Below are 18,996 nucleotides of genomic sequence, written 5' to 3'. Positions count from 1 at the left end.
CACATGACAAAACAACACACATTATTTAGTCCTTAAAATACGATAAGCTTAAAAAATATACTTTAAAAGAGAATACGTTGTAACATTTCTCTTTTATACATATATATTAGAACATAAAATATAACACAGAAAGTCAACTACTACTACTCGACAAATGCATTACTTCCATGGTTGTAGTTGTTTTGCCACATGTCATGAATTAAGCAAAAGGGTCATAACAAAAGTTGGCCATAGTAGCATTGCCGGAGCCACTTCCACCTGAGACACCATTGTAAAACCCACCCGAGCCACCATTGTAAAACCCACCCATCTCCAATGTCTCAGGAAAAGTTTGGAAAGGTGCAGGGATCACAGGGAAACCGGTAGCAAAAGAAGGTGGTGGCGGCGGTGGCACGCGACTGGGGAAGCGCGCAGCAGCGTCATTTTGACGTAAGCGTTCAAGGTAAAGGGAGAGAACCACAGCATAGTTGTTGAAACCTAACGTTTTCAAAGCACGAATCAGATCTTCACCCGAAACCGTTCTGCGATGCTCGAGCTGGCATTGGTGGTTAGCTTCACTTGTGATGAACCCAATGAACTCAGTCACACACTCCAACATCGTTTCCTTCGATTCCTCCGTAACTTTTGCATGCAACGGAAGACCCTTCCTCATCAACCTCTTCACAGTCGCTAGTGGCAGGTTTGGATTCTCTTGAAGCGCCTCAGCTGCAGGCGCTTGCACCGCCAAGTCTTGGTTGTTCACTCCAGAACCGTTCCCATCTTGCAAGTCTAAACTCACTTAAATCGTGTAATTAATCATAATCCAACTATTTCATTTAATACAATCAAACTAGTCATTAAATTAACAATTAGTTAAGCAGAAGACGACACCAGCAAGTTCTGAATGAAGTTGCTTAAGAGGGTAAATACAAAGTGAAACCGAAAACAACAACTCTGATACGAAAACCTAAGAGTAATGAATGATGGAAGCGAGAAACATGGATGTTTGTTCTGAGATCCAACGTTAAAGTTGGCAAATTTTGTCTTCACCTGTCTCTCTTGCGGGAATTCATGCTTTCTCCAGGAGCACCTTTTACTATGTCCCATATGGTAAAGTTCACCCAAAAAAACAAGCTTTTCTTTTATTATCACTTTTTTAATTGTTAAAAATTTACTTTTGAAATGGGTTTTTCTTTAGAAAAAAAGATTTTTTTTAAAAAATATATATTATTCAATGGCATTAATGTATTGATTGATGTGCTATTTTATTATTTTAATAAAAGATATTTTATATATTGTTACTCTTAGATACACATTAAAAAATTTTATATATATATATATATAGTATAGGTTAGTTCAAGGAATTTATCATTAAAATTTTTTTTTTACATAATCTTCAGACTATTTCTTAGAAAAATAAATTAACAGGTATGTCCTGCAACGTAGAATTATAAAATAAAATAAAATAAAAAAACTCTTTGTTGGAAAACCATTGAAATCGAATTTCAAGCATAGAATTTTAGAAATGATATATATAAAAAAAAATAAAAAACAAAATTTTCAATGTTTCAGACACAAAGAAGCAACAATCGTGGCACAGAGAGTGTGTGACCACTGCAAGAAAACCAAATCCTCACACACAAAAAATTAGAAAAAAAAAAGATATAAAAAAAAATTACCAAAACAACATGCAATAGAAAATTAACAAAAAAAAATAAAAATTGAAAGAATAATTATAGTGAAAAATGATCAAATCAAGGTAAAACGAAAACATGCATACATTTAACAAGTTTGCATGTTTAGAAATGCTTACTCAAGTCTGAAATGAGAGGCTGGGCATTCAGAAAGAGAGAACCTTGATGCTCCATCTCTTCTCCTTAAACAAAAGAATCAAAGTTTTTCTTTTCTTTCTCAATCTGCTTCTTCTGTGGTTCCAGTGAGTTGAATTTATAGAGGGGAAAAGATGATCTAATACCCTGTGTTATAATTAAGAGATTAATATGGTCTTATTTTTAGGATTCATTTATTGTAGTGAAATGAAAAATTTAATAAGTTATAAATAAGTGGATAAATTTAAACTATAAAAATATGGTTAATTAATATCACATTTAATTCTCAATTTATTTTACCTTTAATTTTTTATATTTTCATATTTTTTATATTATTTTTCTTCTACACCGAACTCATTAAAATTTTGCTTGGAAGTTAATTTTAAGAGAAAAAGAAAGAAAAAAAATTATAATAATTAATCTTTGTGAACTTTTAAAGGTGAAATATAATTTTATATTTTTTTCAAAATTTTTATAAATTCACGTTTTTAAGTTCCTTAAGTTAAAAGCTTCTTTTATTAATTTTTTTATTATTTTTAAATTTTTTTATTTTGTTTTAACGTTTTTTAAATAAATGGTTGTTGCAGTATTCTTAAACTTGAACTTGAAAAGCATTAAATACTCCTCTAAATTATATTGATATATTAAAAAATATTTATTTTTTAAATAAATCACTAGTTTTATTATTAAAATAAACCGTCGTAATTATTAAAAGAGTATAAAATACAATTCAATTGCTAGAGTATTATAGAATTTACCTTTAAACAAAGTTTAATTAAATATTTTTAATAATTTTTTAAAAAATTATAGTTATTAACATTTAACTACAAAGTGATTAGTGTAAATTTTGTATTTAGCTTCTAGATAGATTAGGTGTAATATAAAAATTGTCATATATTAATAAAAAATTAAAATTTTTAAAATATATTCAATATTAGATGATAAAAAATTATATAATAAATTTTTGTTAAAATATATAAATTATTAAAAAATTCCTAAATTTTCCATTATCTAAATTAATTGAATCATTTTAAATTTTTTTAAATTGAAATTCACAAGTTAAAAACTCATATTTTGAGTAAATATAAAAAAAACTGAAATTTTTTTATAGTAAACTCTAACCGGCCCTCATATCACAAAAAATTTAAATTTTATCTAAATTGCAGAATCTAATATCTCAAATAATTTGATATCCTAAAGAAATTTATTAAAATAAAAATTTTAAAAATTATTAAAATAAAATTGATGAAAAACATACTTGATTATAATAATTAAAACATAAAAAAACTAAATTAATTCAAGCAGGGACTAAAAACGTACATTAGTCATAATATAGAAGATACAAAAATAAAATCAATTTAAAAAAACTTAGGAGATATGTTTAATAAGATTGAATTAAATTTTTGATCTGTTATAAAAATTGCACAATTTAAAATTAATTCCTTATAAATTTTTTGTTATGATATAATATTTTTCACAAACTATCGTGTGTAGTCTCTTTAACTAAGTGAACAATATAAGATGTTATCTAGATCACATTAATTAGAAAGATTAAAAATAATAATTTGTGAAAAAGTATAAATTATATTTTAATAAAATATTTTATGAGAATTAAGTTTAAATTTTTTAGAAATTAAATATTTAATTAAATAGATTAATAAAAACCATATTGTCATAACATTTTTTATTTAAATAGCATTTACTTTTTCATGTATTATTATTTTTAATTTTTTTAACTGACAGTTTTTTAGATAATATCAAGTGTTATTTTTAGTTAGACTATATAAGTTAAAAAAATTAAAAATAATAATTCATAGATTATATTCTAACAAAATATCTTATAAAAATTAAGTTTAAATTATAAAATTTGTGTAAGAATCAAACATTTAACTAAGCATATTAATAAAATGAATGTTAACCTTCCATTAATAAAAATTAACATTTTATATTTAAATTGAAATTGATAGGGTAAAGTTACACATTAATTAAGAGCATTTATGTGATAGCATTATATAAAGTAAATATTCAATGAAAATATTTATTAATTTATTAGTGTGTTGAAAACATAACCACATTTCTTCATTTAGTAATTAGAAGAATTTATAAAAATAAAATGCACAAAAATTTAGAGTTATTTATATATAAATTAAGTGATAAAGATTCTATTTAATGTTTCAGTTATTAATTTTTCTTAACTTTCCCACGTTTGTTACTTTTTTTTTTCTTCATATTCATTAAAAAGATTGTTTTAAATTACTTAATTTGATTATATTAATTTGTGAAATCAATCAATGATAATCAGATTGGTGTAGTATTATAGCTAATTTTTACTATTTAAATTTAAAAGAATATATATATATATATATATATATATATATGGACAAAATTTTCTTATACTGGTGTAAATTTAAAAACTCTTACATTAAATTTGAATTTTTCATTTGACTTATATTTAACGAGTTATATTTATTACTTTACTGATTATTAAATGTAAATTAATTAAAAGATTAGTGTAAGAATACTTTACTGATATATATATATATATATATCTTAAAAATTTATAAGTTAAATCTCACTTTATATTATTTTTTTCTCTTCTTCAATTTCATATTCTTTTAAATAATTTCTAAAATTTCATAACTTAGGTTAAACAGTTTATTTCTACGTTTTCAAATGATATCAACATAATATATAGCTATATTATTTATTGAAAATAAAATATTAAAATTAATTATAGATTTTTATAAATAATTTAATAGCTAAAAAACTTAAACAAATAATATAAAAATTAATAATTTTATTATACAAAATCTCCTCATGTTTCACATAGTATCATTGGAAGGCTAAAGAAAGTCACTATCGTTTTGAAGAAATTCAGGAACTGAAAAAGAGAGCATTGTCTAGAGTCAGAAGGATGTTCTTATTGAAGCAATTTATCGGATATTTTTACATAAATCATGATTAGTTGTTTTAAGATTCTTGAGATCGTTTGCACCAATAAAGATTGAATCCATGATATCTAATTTCTATTGGGGCAAAAGCAAGAAAACGAAAGTTTATATAGTTTCAAAATCATTAGATTTCATGGAAGAAGCTTTGTAAAAGCAAGAAAAAGAAGGTTTTGAAGTGTTTAATACAATGATATTAGGCAAACAATTGAAGGCTCCTCGAAAGCCAAGATTCCATAGTCTTTAAATTGTCAAACAGGCCAACTTAGGGTTTGAACATAGATAATTGATTGGAAGATTTGTGTGGAGAGAGCATAATTGGAGCAAAAATGTTTTTGGGAAGGACATAGATCATTGATTGGAAGATATGGAAGGAAAGTGGAGATTTTTTAATTAACATAGATGGCTTCTTTTACAACCAAGACTTCAATGTTAGATTCCAAACTCCATTGATCCTAAAATGTTGTAGTTGACATGATTATAGATGAGGGAACCAAATCTTGAGAGTAGAAATTTATTGACTCCATCTTCATGGTTCACCCATGCGCAGGGAAGAACGAAATTAAAAACATTCCAATCCGTGTGCATTTACTACTGATATCAGGAAGCAAGATTTGGAAATTGAGAATCCTCTCCATTTCTAAAAGAACAGCACAGATTAGTTCATTGTTTACATTTAACAAACTAAGTTTATAATTCATTTTTACCATATTATAACAGTAAATGTCTCAACAATCCCACAAATAATATTTTTCCGGGATAAAAGCAGATCACATACGAAGTAACATAATGACAATACATCTATGAAGCATTCTTTTTCCAAACTACATCATTAGATGAACTTAGCGATGCATATCAACCTTAACATGTTAATGCTCATCAGCAAAGTCCAATGGCACATGTAAACACAAATTGCTTTCAATATATATGGCCTTCTAGTGTGAACGTGGAGTATGACATAATATAATAGAAAATTGGATTACTCAGAATATTCTCACACACTAAACACTAATTAGCTGACTATGACCACAATCTACATGTGAAATTGGTCCTCACATTCTTTAGCCAATATATAAAGCAACATAATTCTCTTGTAGCTTCCAGTCACAGGCCCTCGCGTTGTGGAAAAAGACCCTGGAATAAGAATGATGGATTCTTGAATACATGCACTGAAATTAGATTCTCACACTTTCTTATCAATGCCCCTTTATCTATATAACTCAGATCCTATATGACACCCTGCAGTCAAGAGAGATATCTTATAACAAAAAGCTAGTTTATGTTGAGTAACTTCCTAATTCCTATCCTACACTATGCCATATATAGGATACAAGTTTTCCTTATGAATGTGGTCAATGAGGTGCTATTGTTGGTCATTTTTCTACTACTGTTTTACTTTCAAATCTATGTTAATTTCTATTGACTCCAATTTTCGTTGGTGTGTTTTTACTTTTCTCCCAAAGTGAATGCTGTTTGAGGAATATGCTGTCCATCCTTTTACACAGAAGCAAGAGCTCTTCAAGTACGAAATTGATTTATGCTACGCAAAGTTAGAAAGGTGCTATGCTGACTCCCTCCACACCAATCTCATCATTTTTCTAGGAGCAGTTGAGTTATCTATATTTAAATAGCCATGATATGGACTAGTCTTCAAAGTCAGTCAAGGTCTTGGACAAAAATTGATTGACGTAATGAAATGTCATAAATGTTTCTTATGTCCCATCTTTAGCATAGCATACTTGTGGGATGTGGCTCTCTTGGGTCGAAATTCCAATAATCCCTTGACATAAAATAATCCTATGATTGGATTGAGATTAAAAAATTGCAAATTCAAAGTTTTCACCTAAAATTTTAACTTCGTTTTAAATTTTAAAACTTTCATCTTTGGACTTCCTTATTTACATACGAACAGAGGTTGTAAAGATGGTAAAAAAGATGTAGTGAAATCACGAATTCTTTTTTATTATTATTGTTTTTTTCTCCACTTAAAAGAGGCATTTCCTTGATAAAACTTTCTCACCTTTAACAGTCATCGTTGTGATGAACTCCATTATTGTCGATAGTACATGAGTAGTTATCTATATGAAAAAGACAGCTTCTAAGCCACCATGCAAACAAAAAATGAAAAGAGAAGAGAAGAAACACACCTTTAAAGAGAGAAAAAGAAAAAGTAGGTGTGAAAAGGAAAGGTTGAATGTTTAACAATCAGTTAGCACAGAGACTCATGCAAAGTGGTCGACATTTGTGTGCGTTGCTTCAATACTATGATGCCATACGGCACCACATCCTGTATTCAGTACAGAGAGAGGCGAAAGATCCAAGACTGTATTAAAACAGGTGCTGGTTACATATCAAAACAGGAAATCTAGAAGACTCTTTTCCTCTAAAGCTTTTGTCAGATCATCATTGCAAGCCTCATCATTTTACTCTCCACTCCTTTCCTTCTTTCTTCTTCTTATAAATTAATTTTTCTAGTCTGAAGTAAAACATTACTAGACGAGATGTTTCCACCAAAGTTTCTGCCAGTTGTAGTAGTTGTAACTCTTTCGTTATTAGAGTCCAATTTTCATTTTGAAGCTTATGGGGATGAATTAGGTGATGTAATCCCATCTCCAAGTTCTTGTGAGAACTGTTCCAAATGTGATCCACCTTGTCAGCAGCAAGTAAATCCACCACTTTCTGGTTATCCTTCTTATGGAGCTTCATCACCACCATCTCCTCCTTCTGGCTACTATATATATGGTGCCCCTCCACCACCTCATGAAGCAGGCCACACCAAGTGCCCTCCTGCTACAGGTGCTCAGTGTTGTACCCCTCCTGCTCCTTACACTTATGGATATGGTTATGGACCTCCAAATCCTTACTATGCACCTCCAAATCTTTATGCGCCTCCAAATCCTTACACCTATGTGCCTTATGGAGAAGGTCACGGCCATGCTTCCATGATTCTGCCAATTCTAGTCCCCCTTACCATGTTTTTTTCTTCTTTTATTTTTCTCGTCTGAATTTGACTGCTTTTTGTTGTTTATCATCGTTGAGTTAGGGAAAAAATTAGTGATCCTTGTAAATTGGACGTCGTGTGTAATATATAATAAATATCTGGTTGTCAATAATAATTATAGATGCTAGTGTACCATATTCATCTTGTGTTGCTCCATGTGGTATATACCATGGCAAGATCATCTACTAGTTCAATATCCATTAGTACTATAGTTTTAGTTAAATTTCGTTTTATTTATACTCTCGTCGATAAATATTCTTTTATGCAAATTTGTGAACGCAATTTTACGGGAAAAATACTTTGAGAGAACAAATTTTAGAACTAATGTGCCACACAAAAAAGATATTAGAACTAACGAATTGTCGAGCAGATTCAATTGACACATGCCACTTTATGCAGTGAGCGCACGAAATTCTTCAGCAAAAAGGTGAAAAATTTGTTAGGATTGTGCTCATCATATGGATTGTAACCCGTCACACACCGCTATATATGTAGTATCTCTTGTATCAGTAGCATCAGTGGTTCTCTGAGGTGTGCATACAAAATAGTAAGCAAGGGAACACGATGTGTATATTTGCCTCAATATTGCATATAACTACTGGTCTGTTAGCATTTGTCCTCACCTTACTATGCTGCCGACACTCTCAAACGAAACAATTAAAGTTGTCAACTTGATTCACAGCCATCGGTAGTAATTACGCAAATAATTAGCCCTTTTTGTGGTATTTTGACCATCAAAGACATGGTTAAATTCATGTAAACCTCATTTCAGTCACGATGTCCATCAAAGACACAACTTGGGAAGAGACGCGGACCGTTACATCCACACATCAGAAACTATACTGTATCAAACAACTTTCAATGCTAAGTGAAGATTGATAAAACACCGTTAGAATTATCCCAGTCCAACGAACTTTGACCATTGACACAATATCTTGTATCTCCCCTCAGCAAAGCTTGCAATAACTATTTACCAATTCATGTCATGCATATTTCAAGAATACTTACCACTTGCACTTTCAACTCCTGATCACACCCTATCATGACCATTATACATGTATTTAAGTCATAAACAAATATATTATTAATCAAACAGTGTTGAGAAACTAACTAAACGCTTTAAGATCTAACATAAGGATCCCCCCGCCTCTAAATTAATTAACTTTCCCTTGTCCATTAAGTACCCAAGAGTACATTTTGATTCAAGGCCTCCAGCAATAGCAGAGAAAATTGACATTAATACTATCCTCAACTGCATGATGCTTATGCATTCAGCTATTGATTTTCTTGCTGTTGCCTCCATCATAGGTAGAGAAGTGTACCAACTCAGAATACCAAATGGAAAGAGATATTTACAGTAAAGATTATAACAATAGGAAATTACTTCTATCTGCTTCCTCTTCTACTTATGCATAACTAAACTGTCAAAGAAAAACATCATTTGATCTCCCAGGAATAGGTCAAACTAAAAACCAACGATGTAAGAACTAAGAAGAGAAGATAGATAGAGTGTAACTGATTGACTAACATACAAAGAGCAAAAAGAATATCAGACTCGCCATCAAATACTAACTACATTATCCTTTCCATGGATATGTAAAATAGCCAAGATATGACAACTCAAAAACCATAACCATTCAGTAATTCCAGATATATATAACATTGAATTCAATTACCAATGAAGAAAGGGAGGTTCCTCTTTCTCTTCGTCTTACAAGAATTCAATCCTGATTTTTAAAGACATACTAAAATCCAGCAAAGCAAGAGAGAACTAAAATCTGTTTTGCAGAAAATTTCTAAGATTGCTACTAAGTGAAAATGCAAACTTTTCCACTACTATGCTGAAGTTGAACAAAAGTTATTTTCCTATACAAGTAAATCATCAATGGGTACAGGATTCAAAGAACTTGCCTATCAGCGGCATCAGCTACAATGGGCAACCTGGGGAGTTGACCCAGCAAGCAAGAAGAAGAACCATAAATCAAGCACACCAAAAGGAACAAGAACACAGTGCTATCCAAACTCATCATCAAATCCAATCCCAACCCACTTCTGGGATTAAACCCTCTTTCCAATAGGTCAGGGAAAATCAAGAGCACATCAAGCACAATTGCTTGCATTGTATTGAACCTGACATATCTACTAAAATTGGGGTTTCTAACAACAACAAAGTAAAGGGTCAAAAACACAAGAAACCCATTTAAGGGGAAGCTCTTGAACACTCGTATAGCAGGAACCAAAGGTTGAACAATGGCTTGAACAGGGTAGAACTGAGTGATAACATACTTTCCATATTGTATGCCATCAAAAAAGGGGTAGAAGTAACAAAGGGCTGAAATCAAGCGATCAGGAACATCAGCAGTGTCATTTCCATTGGATTTGGCAACTATAAGGCTTCTGAATTGATGGGGTTTTCTAAATTTCTTGGGAAGAATGAAAATTGTGGAAGAATGAAGAAAGGTAGAATGAAGAGGTTTGTGTGAGAAGGTGGAGGATCCAAATGTTACAGAGGAAAGGAAGGTGGAAGTGGCCATAGTTCCACAGAAAAGATTCAATTTTGGGAAGTGGGTAGAGAAGAAGATGAGGAAGGAGAAAGGGATAGATAACACTCGCTCGGAAAAATAAAAATCTTTGCTTAGGTTAGTAAAAAAAATATCTTATTTCTTTCGACATGCATAACACAGAATTTGTTTTTTCCTTTTAAAATGTTAGTAATTAAGGTACAGTTAATTCTAAAAAGTGTTTTTATTATTTTTAATTGCTAAGTTTGATTATAAAAATATTATTTTTTTAATTTTTTTTTAACATTTATACAAGTACAATAAAAAATAAATTTTATATGGTTAATTAATTAAAAATTATCTCAATTTAAAATAAGATATAAATTTTGATATATTTTGATTAATATAAAAATTTATAAAGGAATTAGAATACACAATTTACAAGCCATTTCTTTTTTATACATTTACAATTATAGTGAAGCGGAGCAAAGCAATGGGAATATGGTTTGCCATTTGTTTTTAAAATAGATTTTATATTAGATAAAATATCAATTTCAAGAAGTAGTAAATTTTTTATAAAATAATTAATTTTAAAATTGAGATAAACAGAAGATAAATTTTAATTAACTACAAGATCATCAATATTATTAGCGTTGTTCTTTGTTCCAAATTAGAGTTTCATTTTAATAATTTAAATAATAAAAATTGATATTAAAAATTTATCTACTAACATTAAAAACTAGTACACATTATTTAAATAAAGTTTTCTTTAGTATAAAGAATACACAGTTTTTCAAGACATTTCTTTTTTATACATTTACGATTACAGTGGCGTGGAGCAAATCATTTGGAATATGGTGTGTCATTTGTTTTTAAAATAAATTATATATTAGATAAAAAAAAATCAATTTCAAGAGAAGTATTTTTCTATAAAATAATTAATTTTAAATTTGAGATACATAAAGGATAAAATTTAGGGTAAATCCATAAATGTTGTTAGTATTGAAGTATCATTTCAATAATTTATATAATAAAAGTTTATATTGAAAATTTGTGCAGTAGCATTAAAAATTAGTACAATTTATCAAAGTGAAATTATAATTTTAATTGAAAAATCCATGCTTAAACTTTCAACATAGTAACTATATTTACATTTTACAAATTTGTATATTTTAACGTCTCAATAAAATTACTTCTTTATTTTGTTATGAAAATATCATTTAAAAAAATAACTTTTTATCTTGAATTCTACATAATATTTTAAAAATATTATATTTTTATTATAATTGTACTAAATTTTAATTACACTTTTGATCTCCATATTTAGATGTATATATATTTTTAATTTTAATTACTCATATTTAATTTTTCTATTTTTTGAAAGGTTCAAATTAAGTCATTCGTTATAAATTTAAGATTTTTTTGGTATATTCTATTTTTTATATATTTTAAAAATATTTTATATGATTTTCTTTATTTATAAATTAATAAAATATCATACTTTTATTAAATTTTATTAATTACTAAATAAAACTTTAAGGTGTAAGACTCAATTTGAGTATTTAAAAAATTTGAAGAATTATACATGAATAATTAAAATTAAAAAGACTAAAATTACAAATACATTAAATTATAAAGACTAAAAATATAATTAAACTTAAAAATAGACAACTCTTTATCTAATAATCATGAATGTTTAATTTTTCTTTTTCATCTTTTAAGAAAAAAAAAAAGAGCTCAATAATTAAATTTCTTTGATTATTTATAAAGTCCATAAAAATTAATTCATTTATAGTAAAACATGAGTTATTACGATCTTAAAACTAATAACGAAAAACCAAAAAAGTATTGAATAAAAGTATGATAAAATTATATGGTTTAATTAAAATTTTATTTAAATATTTACATTTTAGTTATAAAGTGTAATAAATATATTATATAAATGTGAACAGGGTTAAATATTATAATGTCTATATTTTAGTGTATACTGACCCATTCGATAGATGCAAACCCTATTTATTTAAGATATATTTTTTAGATATTTATTGGGCTTGAATTTTATTGTGGTTCCCTAATTTTTATATCTTTTAAATTGTTTAAAAGTTTGTCGAAAAATGATTTTAAGATATTGGTCAAAGAATTAAAATGAAAGTTATCATAAAAAACAGATTACATATTTTTAAAAAATAAACATTAATAATTAGCAAAAAAAAAAACATTAATAAGTGATTTTAAGATATTAATTAAGAATTTAAAATTAAAAAATTATTAAAATAGTTTTTAAAATGTTTCTAACGTGATTTTTATTTTATTTTTGTTTTTTAAAATATTTTAACGAGGAACTACTGTATTTCAACTAAAACATATTGTTTATTTATGCAAAATTATTCATTTTTTGTGTCTATAGTTTTTTGAAGTCCCTAATTTTGTTAAAGTATACGTTTTTTTAATTTATATGATTAGATAAGCTTCATTAAGCAATGTCGCGACATTTATAATATATTTAAACCTAAATATTTTATAAAAAAACATTACACTCATTTCAAAACAAAATAATGATCTCCATAACCCTACTTAATTGAAAACAATCTTTCCTCAGCATCAAGTACGATGAACTGGTAGAAATTGTTCAACTTTAGAACAAAAAAAGAAAACCCTTTAAAAGAGCCTATTTGATAAGTGTTTTGTTCATCTTTAAAATCTCTCTTTTTAAGCAAATGGATACTATATAGTATATACATCCCAAGCCCAACGATTTCCCATTTTCATGCTATATGCTTTGTTTACATATCCTGGGCATGTCATCGTTTCAGCATGCATCGTCCATATATATTCTTTAACGTGAACGTTTCTGTGTTGGAATCATACTTTGCACCATTTTTTTATCTAATTATTGAATTCACGTGATCTCAATGCTTGAAAGATTTAACACCAATTTATCATCATAAAGTCTGGTTCATCATTTATCAATGTTCAAACCCATCAAAGAAACTGGACTTGGGAATAATCACTGGTTATTGCTTTTGCCATACGGATGAGTATAGAAATGCCATTATCTTAACCTAATATCTATCTCTTCCCAATTACTATACATCCCCACGTTCTTAACTGTTTATAGTATTAAAATGAACGTAATTTGCATTTAAAAATAACAAATGAAAATGCATCATATCATAACGTGAACCTTACTATATAATAATAATAAAATTAATGGATACCATTCACTAAGAAGGGGTAAGAAAAGGAAAGGAATATTTGAGTAATTGGATTGGACGTAAATAATAAAAGATGTGGTACAAAAAAAGGAGAAAAGAAGCACTATTTAATTCTATCTTAGAACAGTAACAATAACACTAACCCAGATTGGGATGGAAGAAGTGTAAAGTGTGTACTTACATGACAGATAACAGAGTGCTGCCAATCACCAATGACATTAAAATCCAAACTTATTTTTTGGTGTAATAGAATTCACTGAATGCTTCTTCTCACAAGCCCCCAAATTAGTCTTACAAGCTACAACTAAAACTCTTGCATTTTTATCAATTTTTTTTTAAAATACAAATGAAAAAAAAGAAGGGAAAAAAAAGGTAGTGGAGAGCGCACACCACATCTACCTGGGTCTACCCGCATTGGATCCAGCGGAAGGATAAGTGGGCCCGGGCTTACCCAAAACAGGAGAACCACTACCACCAGTGACACCCACTTGATGAAACGCATGAGAACCGTACACGTGTCCTTGGTGCATCATCATCCCTCCCCCTCCTCCGCCCGCAGCGGCCGAGTACTCGTACACGTTCGCGACGGCGGCGTCCTTGTCACGTGCGGCAACGGTCTTCTCTCCCTCCATCTCCCTAAAGCGTTGAAGGTAAATCTTTAGAGGCTCAACGTAGTCCTCGAAGCCCAAGGTCGTCATGGCCCAAAGTAGGTCGTCGCCGTTTATAGTTTTGCGCTTCTCTCTCTGGCACTTGTCGGAGGCTTCGCCGGTGATGAAGCTGATGAACTCCGACACGCATTCTTGCACCGTCTCTTTCGCGTCCTTTGAGATCTTGGCGTTCGCCGGAAGCGCCTTCTTCATGATTCTGCTAACGTTCGCTATCGGCAAGAACCGGTCTTGCTCCCGGGGCGATAACTCGCTGCTGTTGGCATTGTTTCCCGCGTTGTGCGCTCCTCCTGAGTCGTTGTCCGAGTCCGCCATCTTCCCCACTCGCTGGCTCCGATTCCAACTCGCTCAATGTTTGAATCTGCGTTGACTTCGAGGACAGAGTAATTTCGTCGAATTATGGAACGAGATGGTGATGTTGGTGATGTAGGGGACGGAGACGGAGACGGACGGACGGACGGCGAGTGTTCCGGCGAGGAGCGGAGAGAGGAGTGAAATGGAATGAGCAGGGTCCGTTGGATCGGGCGGGTTAATAAGGGTGTATCTGGTGGACACGTGGACCGTTGTGGACCGTTGTTAGTCGATAAGTGTATGGTTTCACGGAGGAGTTATGAGCCATGGGATTGGATGAGGGATGAATGATCTCCACCCTTCCTTTCGTATCTGCCACTGACTTGGACTCTCTAATCGCCCTCTCTCTATTTCCCCCATTTTTTATTTATTTTTTCCTCTTACTTTATTATATTAATAAATAAATTAGAATCTGAGTAGTAGTTTATGTTTATTATAGATTCCAATATGTAAAAATACATTGATAATCTATTTTTAAAAAGATAAATAAGAGAATCTTTCTATTTTTATGTTATTATGTATAAATTTGGTTACTCCAAAACAATAAAAGACAGCAGAGGATATTGATGCCAAACAAGTCGTCCATTACTCCATTCTCTAATTACTTCTTTGATTTTGTTTAGAAGCTTCTCTTTGAACCTTTCCATAAAGATTATTTTAATCTCCATAATCATCTAATATTAATTATTATTTTATATTATACATGTAAAAACCAAGTGAACAAGTAAGCGTAGTTTCAAATTCTATGCACGTTGTGTTAAAAAGAAAAAGGGGTTGATTAGATGTGTCGGTGTTGCTAATGACACGCTCTCTTGTACGGTGGGATCCTCATTCAGTTGCTATGCTGTGGTCGTTTAATGGCTTTGTGCTGTGTGCTGTGTGTTGTGTCCACACAACCAAACACTATTCACAAATCGCAATAAGTGCAAATGTGAATTATTATTCACTAAACGTTCCTTTTGTTTCACGATATTTTAATCTTTAAACTTTGACTCTTGTTAACTGTTATTTAGAAATTATTGTTACAAATTAACATGTTATTTTAAAAAATTTATATACTAAATTATAACGAGAATTTAATTAATTATTATTTAGAGGGTCCATGACGTGGAATGAATACTGAACAGTGGTTGGTGACTTTTACTTTTCTTCCTTTTGAAGCAAATTTGATCTTCGCTTAATCTATTTGGGCATAACGTACATGGCATATTGAAGCTGCACTTAGAATGGGAAGTTCACTGTGCAAGTACAAATTATGACCCTCCCAAATCATTGTCACGCTGACATTCAACATGTTGGATATTTCATCCATTGGTTTGATTAGTTTTTGGGAAAGAAAAGAAATGTAAGCTGAATTGATATAGTTAAAGTAAAACAACTTGGTGTGATTTATTAGGTTTGATAATTTACTAGTTAAAAGTTGTTATATTATAAATATAAGCAATAAAAAAGAAATATAGAATATGTTCGAATTATTTGGTTTGATAATTATTTTTAAAATGATGCATTGCAATTGATATATGAACAAAAGATTATTTAGTTTTATAATTTTCTTTTCAAACCAAAATCTCTTAAGAGAGGAGATAAAAATATTTGTGGGCATGATCAAGTGTTACCTCATAGATATTAAAGCAAAATGAAATTAATTTATTTTATTTTTTAAAAGAAAGCATATGGCATGTCTTCTTTTTCCCCAAATCAGTTGACCTCAACTAGAGAGACCCCACCATTATATGTAGCAATCTCCAAACTCCAATTGTTGCAAAGCACCTAAAGCTATTTTCTTGCAAGAACTAGTGATGGCCCCAATTCCTTGAAAACATGGTCACTTCTCCTCTCTCAAAATCTCACATCCAAAAACACTCCCATCTCATCACACATCAAATTCATCCTTTAATCACTAACCAATTAGAAAGAAGAATAAATTATAATATCATACATCGTAAAAGAAAATTAAAAAAATTATTTTTTCAGTTGAAATACACGCATTTCAATTATTATAATTCATGTTTGAGAGAACTGATAAATTTAGGAAGCAGCAGTTTCATGGGCACAGAACATTGCTATACATCATCGCACTATTCTTGTTTGTAATTAAATTAAACTCACCTAATGGGCTTCTTGAAGCTTTTATTTTAATGAATTACTCTTAAGCCTTTAATAAAATTCCACTTATACAAAACTAAAAAGCTTAAATAACTAAACAGTTCCTTAAATAAACAACACTTTTGTTTCTCCATTGGTTGCACTCTACAAATATTAAGATACATGAAACATATTTTAATAGCAGATATTTCATGATCGAAAATGTGATAAAACTTAACCTTATTCTTCTTGGACTAGGGGATTAACTTATATACCAGAAATAAAAGATAAAGAAGGTACAAGCAAATTGTTTATCTCCTGTTTTAAAAAATATTTTACGTACACTTATTTTAAGGCTTTTGGAATAAGTAGAACAATTTTACAACTATATATTGAGAAAATGTATACAAAATTATTTACTGGCTTGTAATAGTTTTTATCACCAGTGTCTCTGATTTTTTTATTTTTTTATTTCTACATATATACTATACATATTTAAGAAAAATAACATAAAAACTTATAAAATTACATATTATCGAATTCATGTTACGATGTTATAGAATATTATTTAATCTAAGCACTTATAAAGCTAATTAGATAAGCAACTTTTACATGTTATAATAAAATTAAGTAGTTATCTAACTTCAACCATTCAAATAAAATAATATTTAAACAATGTAATGTATGAGTGCAATTCATCAGATGTTACCTTATAGTAGACATATATATGTATACCTCTCTGCAAACGGTACAAAATATGATACATCACTTGCATATCAGCAACACACATAGGAAAAATAATTATAATATCGGTGCCATGTAATAAAAATCACTTTAAAACAGTAAATAATTGGCAAATGATTGATAAATAGATGCCATTGACAACCTCGTGGTACCACAAGCTGAATCGACAATTGGTCCATAACTTGTAATAAACGATGAAGAAGAAAATGTTCAATTATGACCTCCAAGGTAAGAAGATAATAATAATAATAATAATAATTGACTGCTAGTCATCTAACTTTTATGTAATATATTCGGTTTAAAAGAAGGAAAGGGAGGGAAGTAACTTTAACAAAAGGAAGAAATATTTTATTTAATTAATATAGTTTTTCTCTTTTAATTTTTTTTATTTTTTGAAAGAAATTAAAGTTAAATTAGAATAAATTTGAATTCTATCTCATTATTTTTTTTTAAAATATCTCTTTCCTTTCATTTTTATCCAACTATCCACTATGTTTGGCGCCGTATAATATTTCTAAAGTAATGAGTCTTATTACATGGTTGGGACTATGATCTTATGTGGTTAGTTTTTTAATTTCACAAAATCTTGACCATTTAAAATGTTCCATATTATAATAAAAATATTGGTGATGATTAATTGTGCACCTAGTGCAGTTCAAATTTTGATTAGGGTATCGAGTGGCATGTGAGAGTACAGAGCATTAAGTTATATACACACACCCACCCACATAATAATTTAATCATTTGGAGACATAGGCCTTTCAAATATACAAATAGGTGGCACTAGTTATAGTCAGTGGTCACATACATAGTGACTATGCATGTAGGCCTCCACTATTAAACATTATTAGGGGTTCTAAGTGGGTCACCGACTCATTCATCATTGGTTTAATTTCTATTCTTGATGTGATGTCCTTTACCCAATTTTGTTTCATATTTTGTTCATACTCTCTTGTTTTTTACTTATATTTCTCTTTAGTGATACGAAAACTAGAAGATATCAAATTCAATTGGGTTTCAAAGTTTTTTAACACACCAAGTCTTTACATAACTATATGTGATCTTTAAAAGTAACTTGTGTCACTGTAAAGACGAAATTTTACCCTAAATATATATTGGGTCTGGACTCTGCAATCCCTTGAAAAGGATTAAGAACACAAGTTAAAATTTCAACTTAGATTACTCACATTAAATTGTACTTTCCCATTTTAGAAATACTTCAACAATACTACTCTTCTTAATTTTAAAAGCTATACTCCATTTCATTGAGAAAGGAATCATGTTACACTTCAATTCGTTTTAATGTAAATTAACATCATAGAGATATCTTTCTCTTTCTGCTGTTCTCCATATCATCATTAGTTTTGAACTTTTGTCATCAAGACTGTGACTTTATAAATTAAAGATTTTAGATGAAGTCAATACCAACATTTAAAACTTTATTTTAATACTTACATGTGCTTAGATTTGACCTGACTATACACTTCATGATCAAACCATGGTTTTGTGGTTCCAAAAGCTAAACCAAACATGCTTTAAGAAGACACTTGTTCTAGATTTAAACCAACAGATGTTTTAAAAAGCAGACTTAGGAAGAAATAGATCAGACTGAAAGGCAATGGACTTGAGGTTTATGGCATGGAACTGATGGTGAACAAGCCACCCACGCGATAGAGTC

At 29.7% G+C, this 18,996-nt stretch overlaps 4 protein-coding genes across 4 annotated transcripts; 1 reads left to right on the top strand and 3 right to left on the bottom strand.

Moving 5' to 3' along the window:
- Window positions 1-199: 199 nt before the first annotated feature.
- LOC113874594 (nuclear transcription factor Y subunit B-10-like) lies at window positions 200-6,807 on the bottom strand. The gene is made up of 2 exons (XM_027512812.1): window positions 6,777-6,807; window positions 200-768 (listed from the first exon to the last, which is right to left on the bottom strand). The coding sequence occupies exons 1-2, from the start codon at window positions 6,805-6,807 to the stop codon at window positions 200-202; spliced, it is 600 nt and encodes a 199-aa protein (XP_027368613.1).
- A 450-nt stretch (window positions 6,808-7,257) lies between these two features.
- On the top strand, window positions 7,258-7,761 carry LOC113874593 (extensin-2-like). Its single transcript, XM_027512811.1, has one exon. It carries the CDS (start codon window positions 7,258-7,260, stop codon window positions 7,759-7,761), a length of 504 nt encoding a protein of 167 aa, XP_027368612.1.
- Window position 7,762: 1 nt separating this feature from the next.
- LOC113846393 (protein TIC 20-v, chloroplastic) lies at window positions 7,763-18,870 on the bottom strand. Its single transcript, XM_027474590.1, has 2 exons — window positions 18,866-18,870; window positions 7,763-10,369 (listed from the first exon to the last, which is right to left on the bottom strand). The coding sequence occupies exon 2, from the start codon at window positions 10,289-10,291 to the stop codon at window positions 9,656-9,658; it is 636 nt and encodes a 211-aa protein (XP_027330391.1). The 5' UTR covers window positions 10,292-10,369; window positions 18,866-18,870; the 3' UTR covers window positions 7,763-9,655.
- LOC113846394 (nuclear transcription factor Y subunit B-3-like) lies at window positions 13,459-14,667 on the bottom strand. Its single transcript, XM_027474592.1, has one exon. It carries the CDS (start codon window positions 14,451-14,453, stop codon window positions 13,869-13,871), a length of 585 nt encoding a protein of 194 aa, XP_027330393.1. The 5' UTR covers window positions 14,454-14,667; the 3' UTR covers window positions 13,459-13,868.
- Window positions 18,871-18,996: the final 126 nt, after the last annotated feature.

The sequence above is a fragment of the Abrus precatorius genome, unplaced genomic scaffold (assembly GCF_003935025.1).
Source record: "Abrus precatorius isolate BTA unplaced genomic scaffold, Abrus_2018 Scaffold8, whole genome shotgun sequence".
Lineage (NCBI taxonomy): Eukaryota > Viridiplantae > Streptophyta > Magnoliopsida > Fabales > Fabaceae > Abrus > Abrus precatorius.
This window is presented reverse-complemented; position numbering and strand designations above follow the sequence as displayed.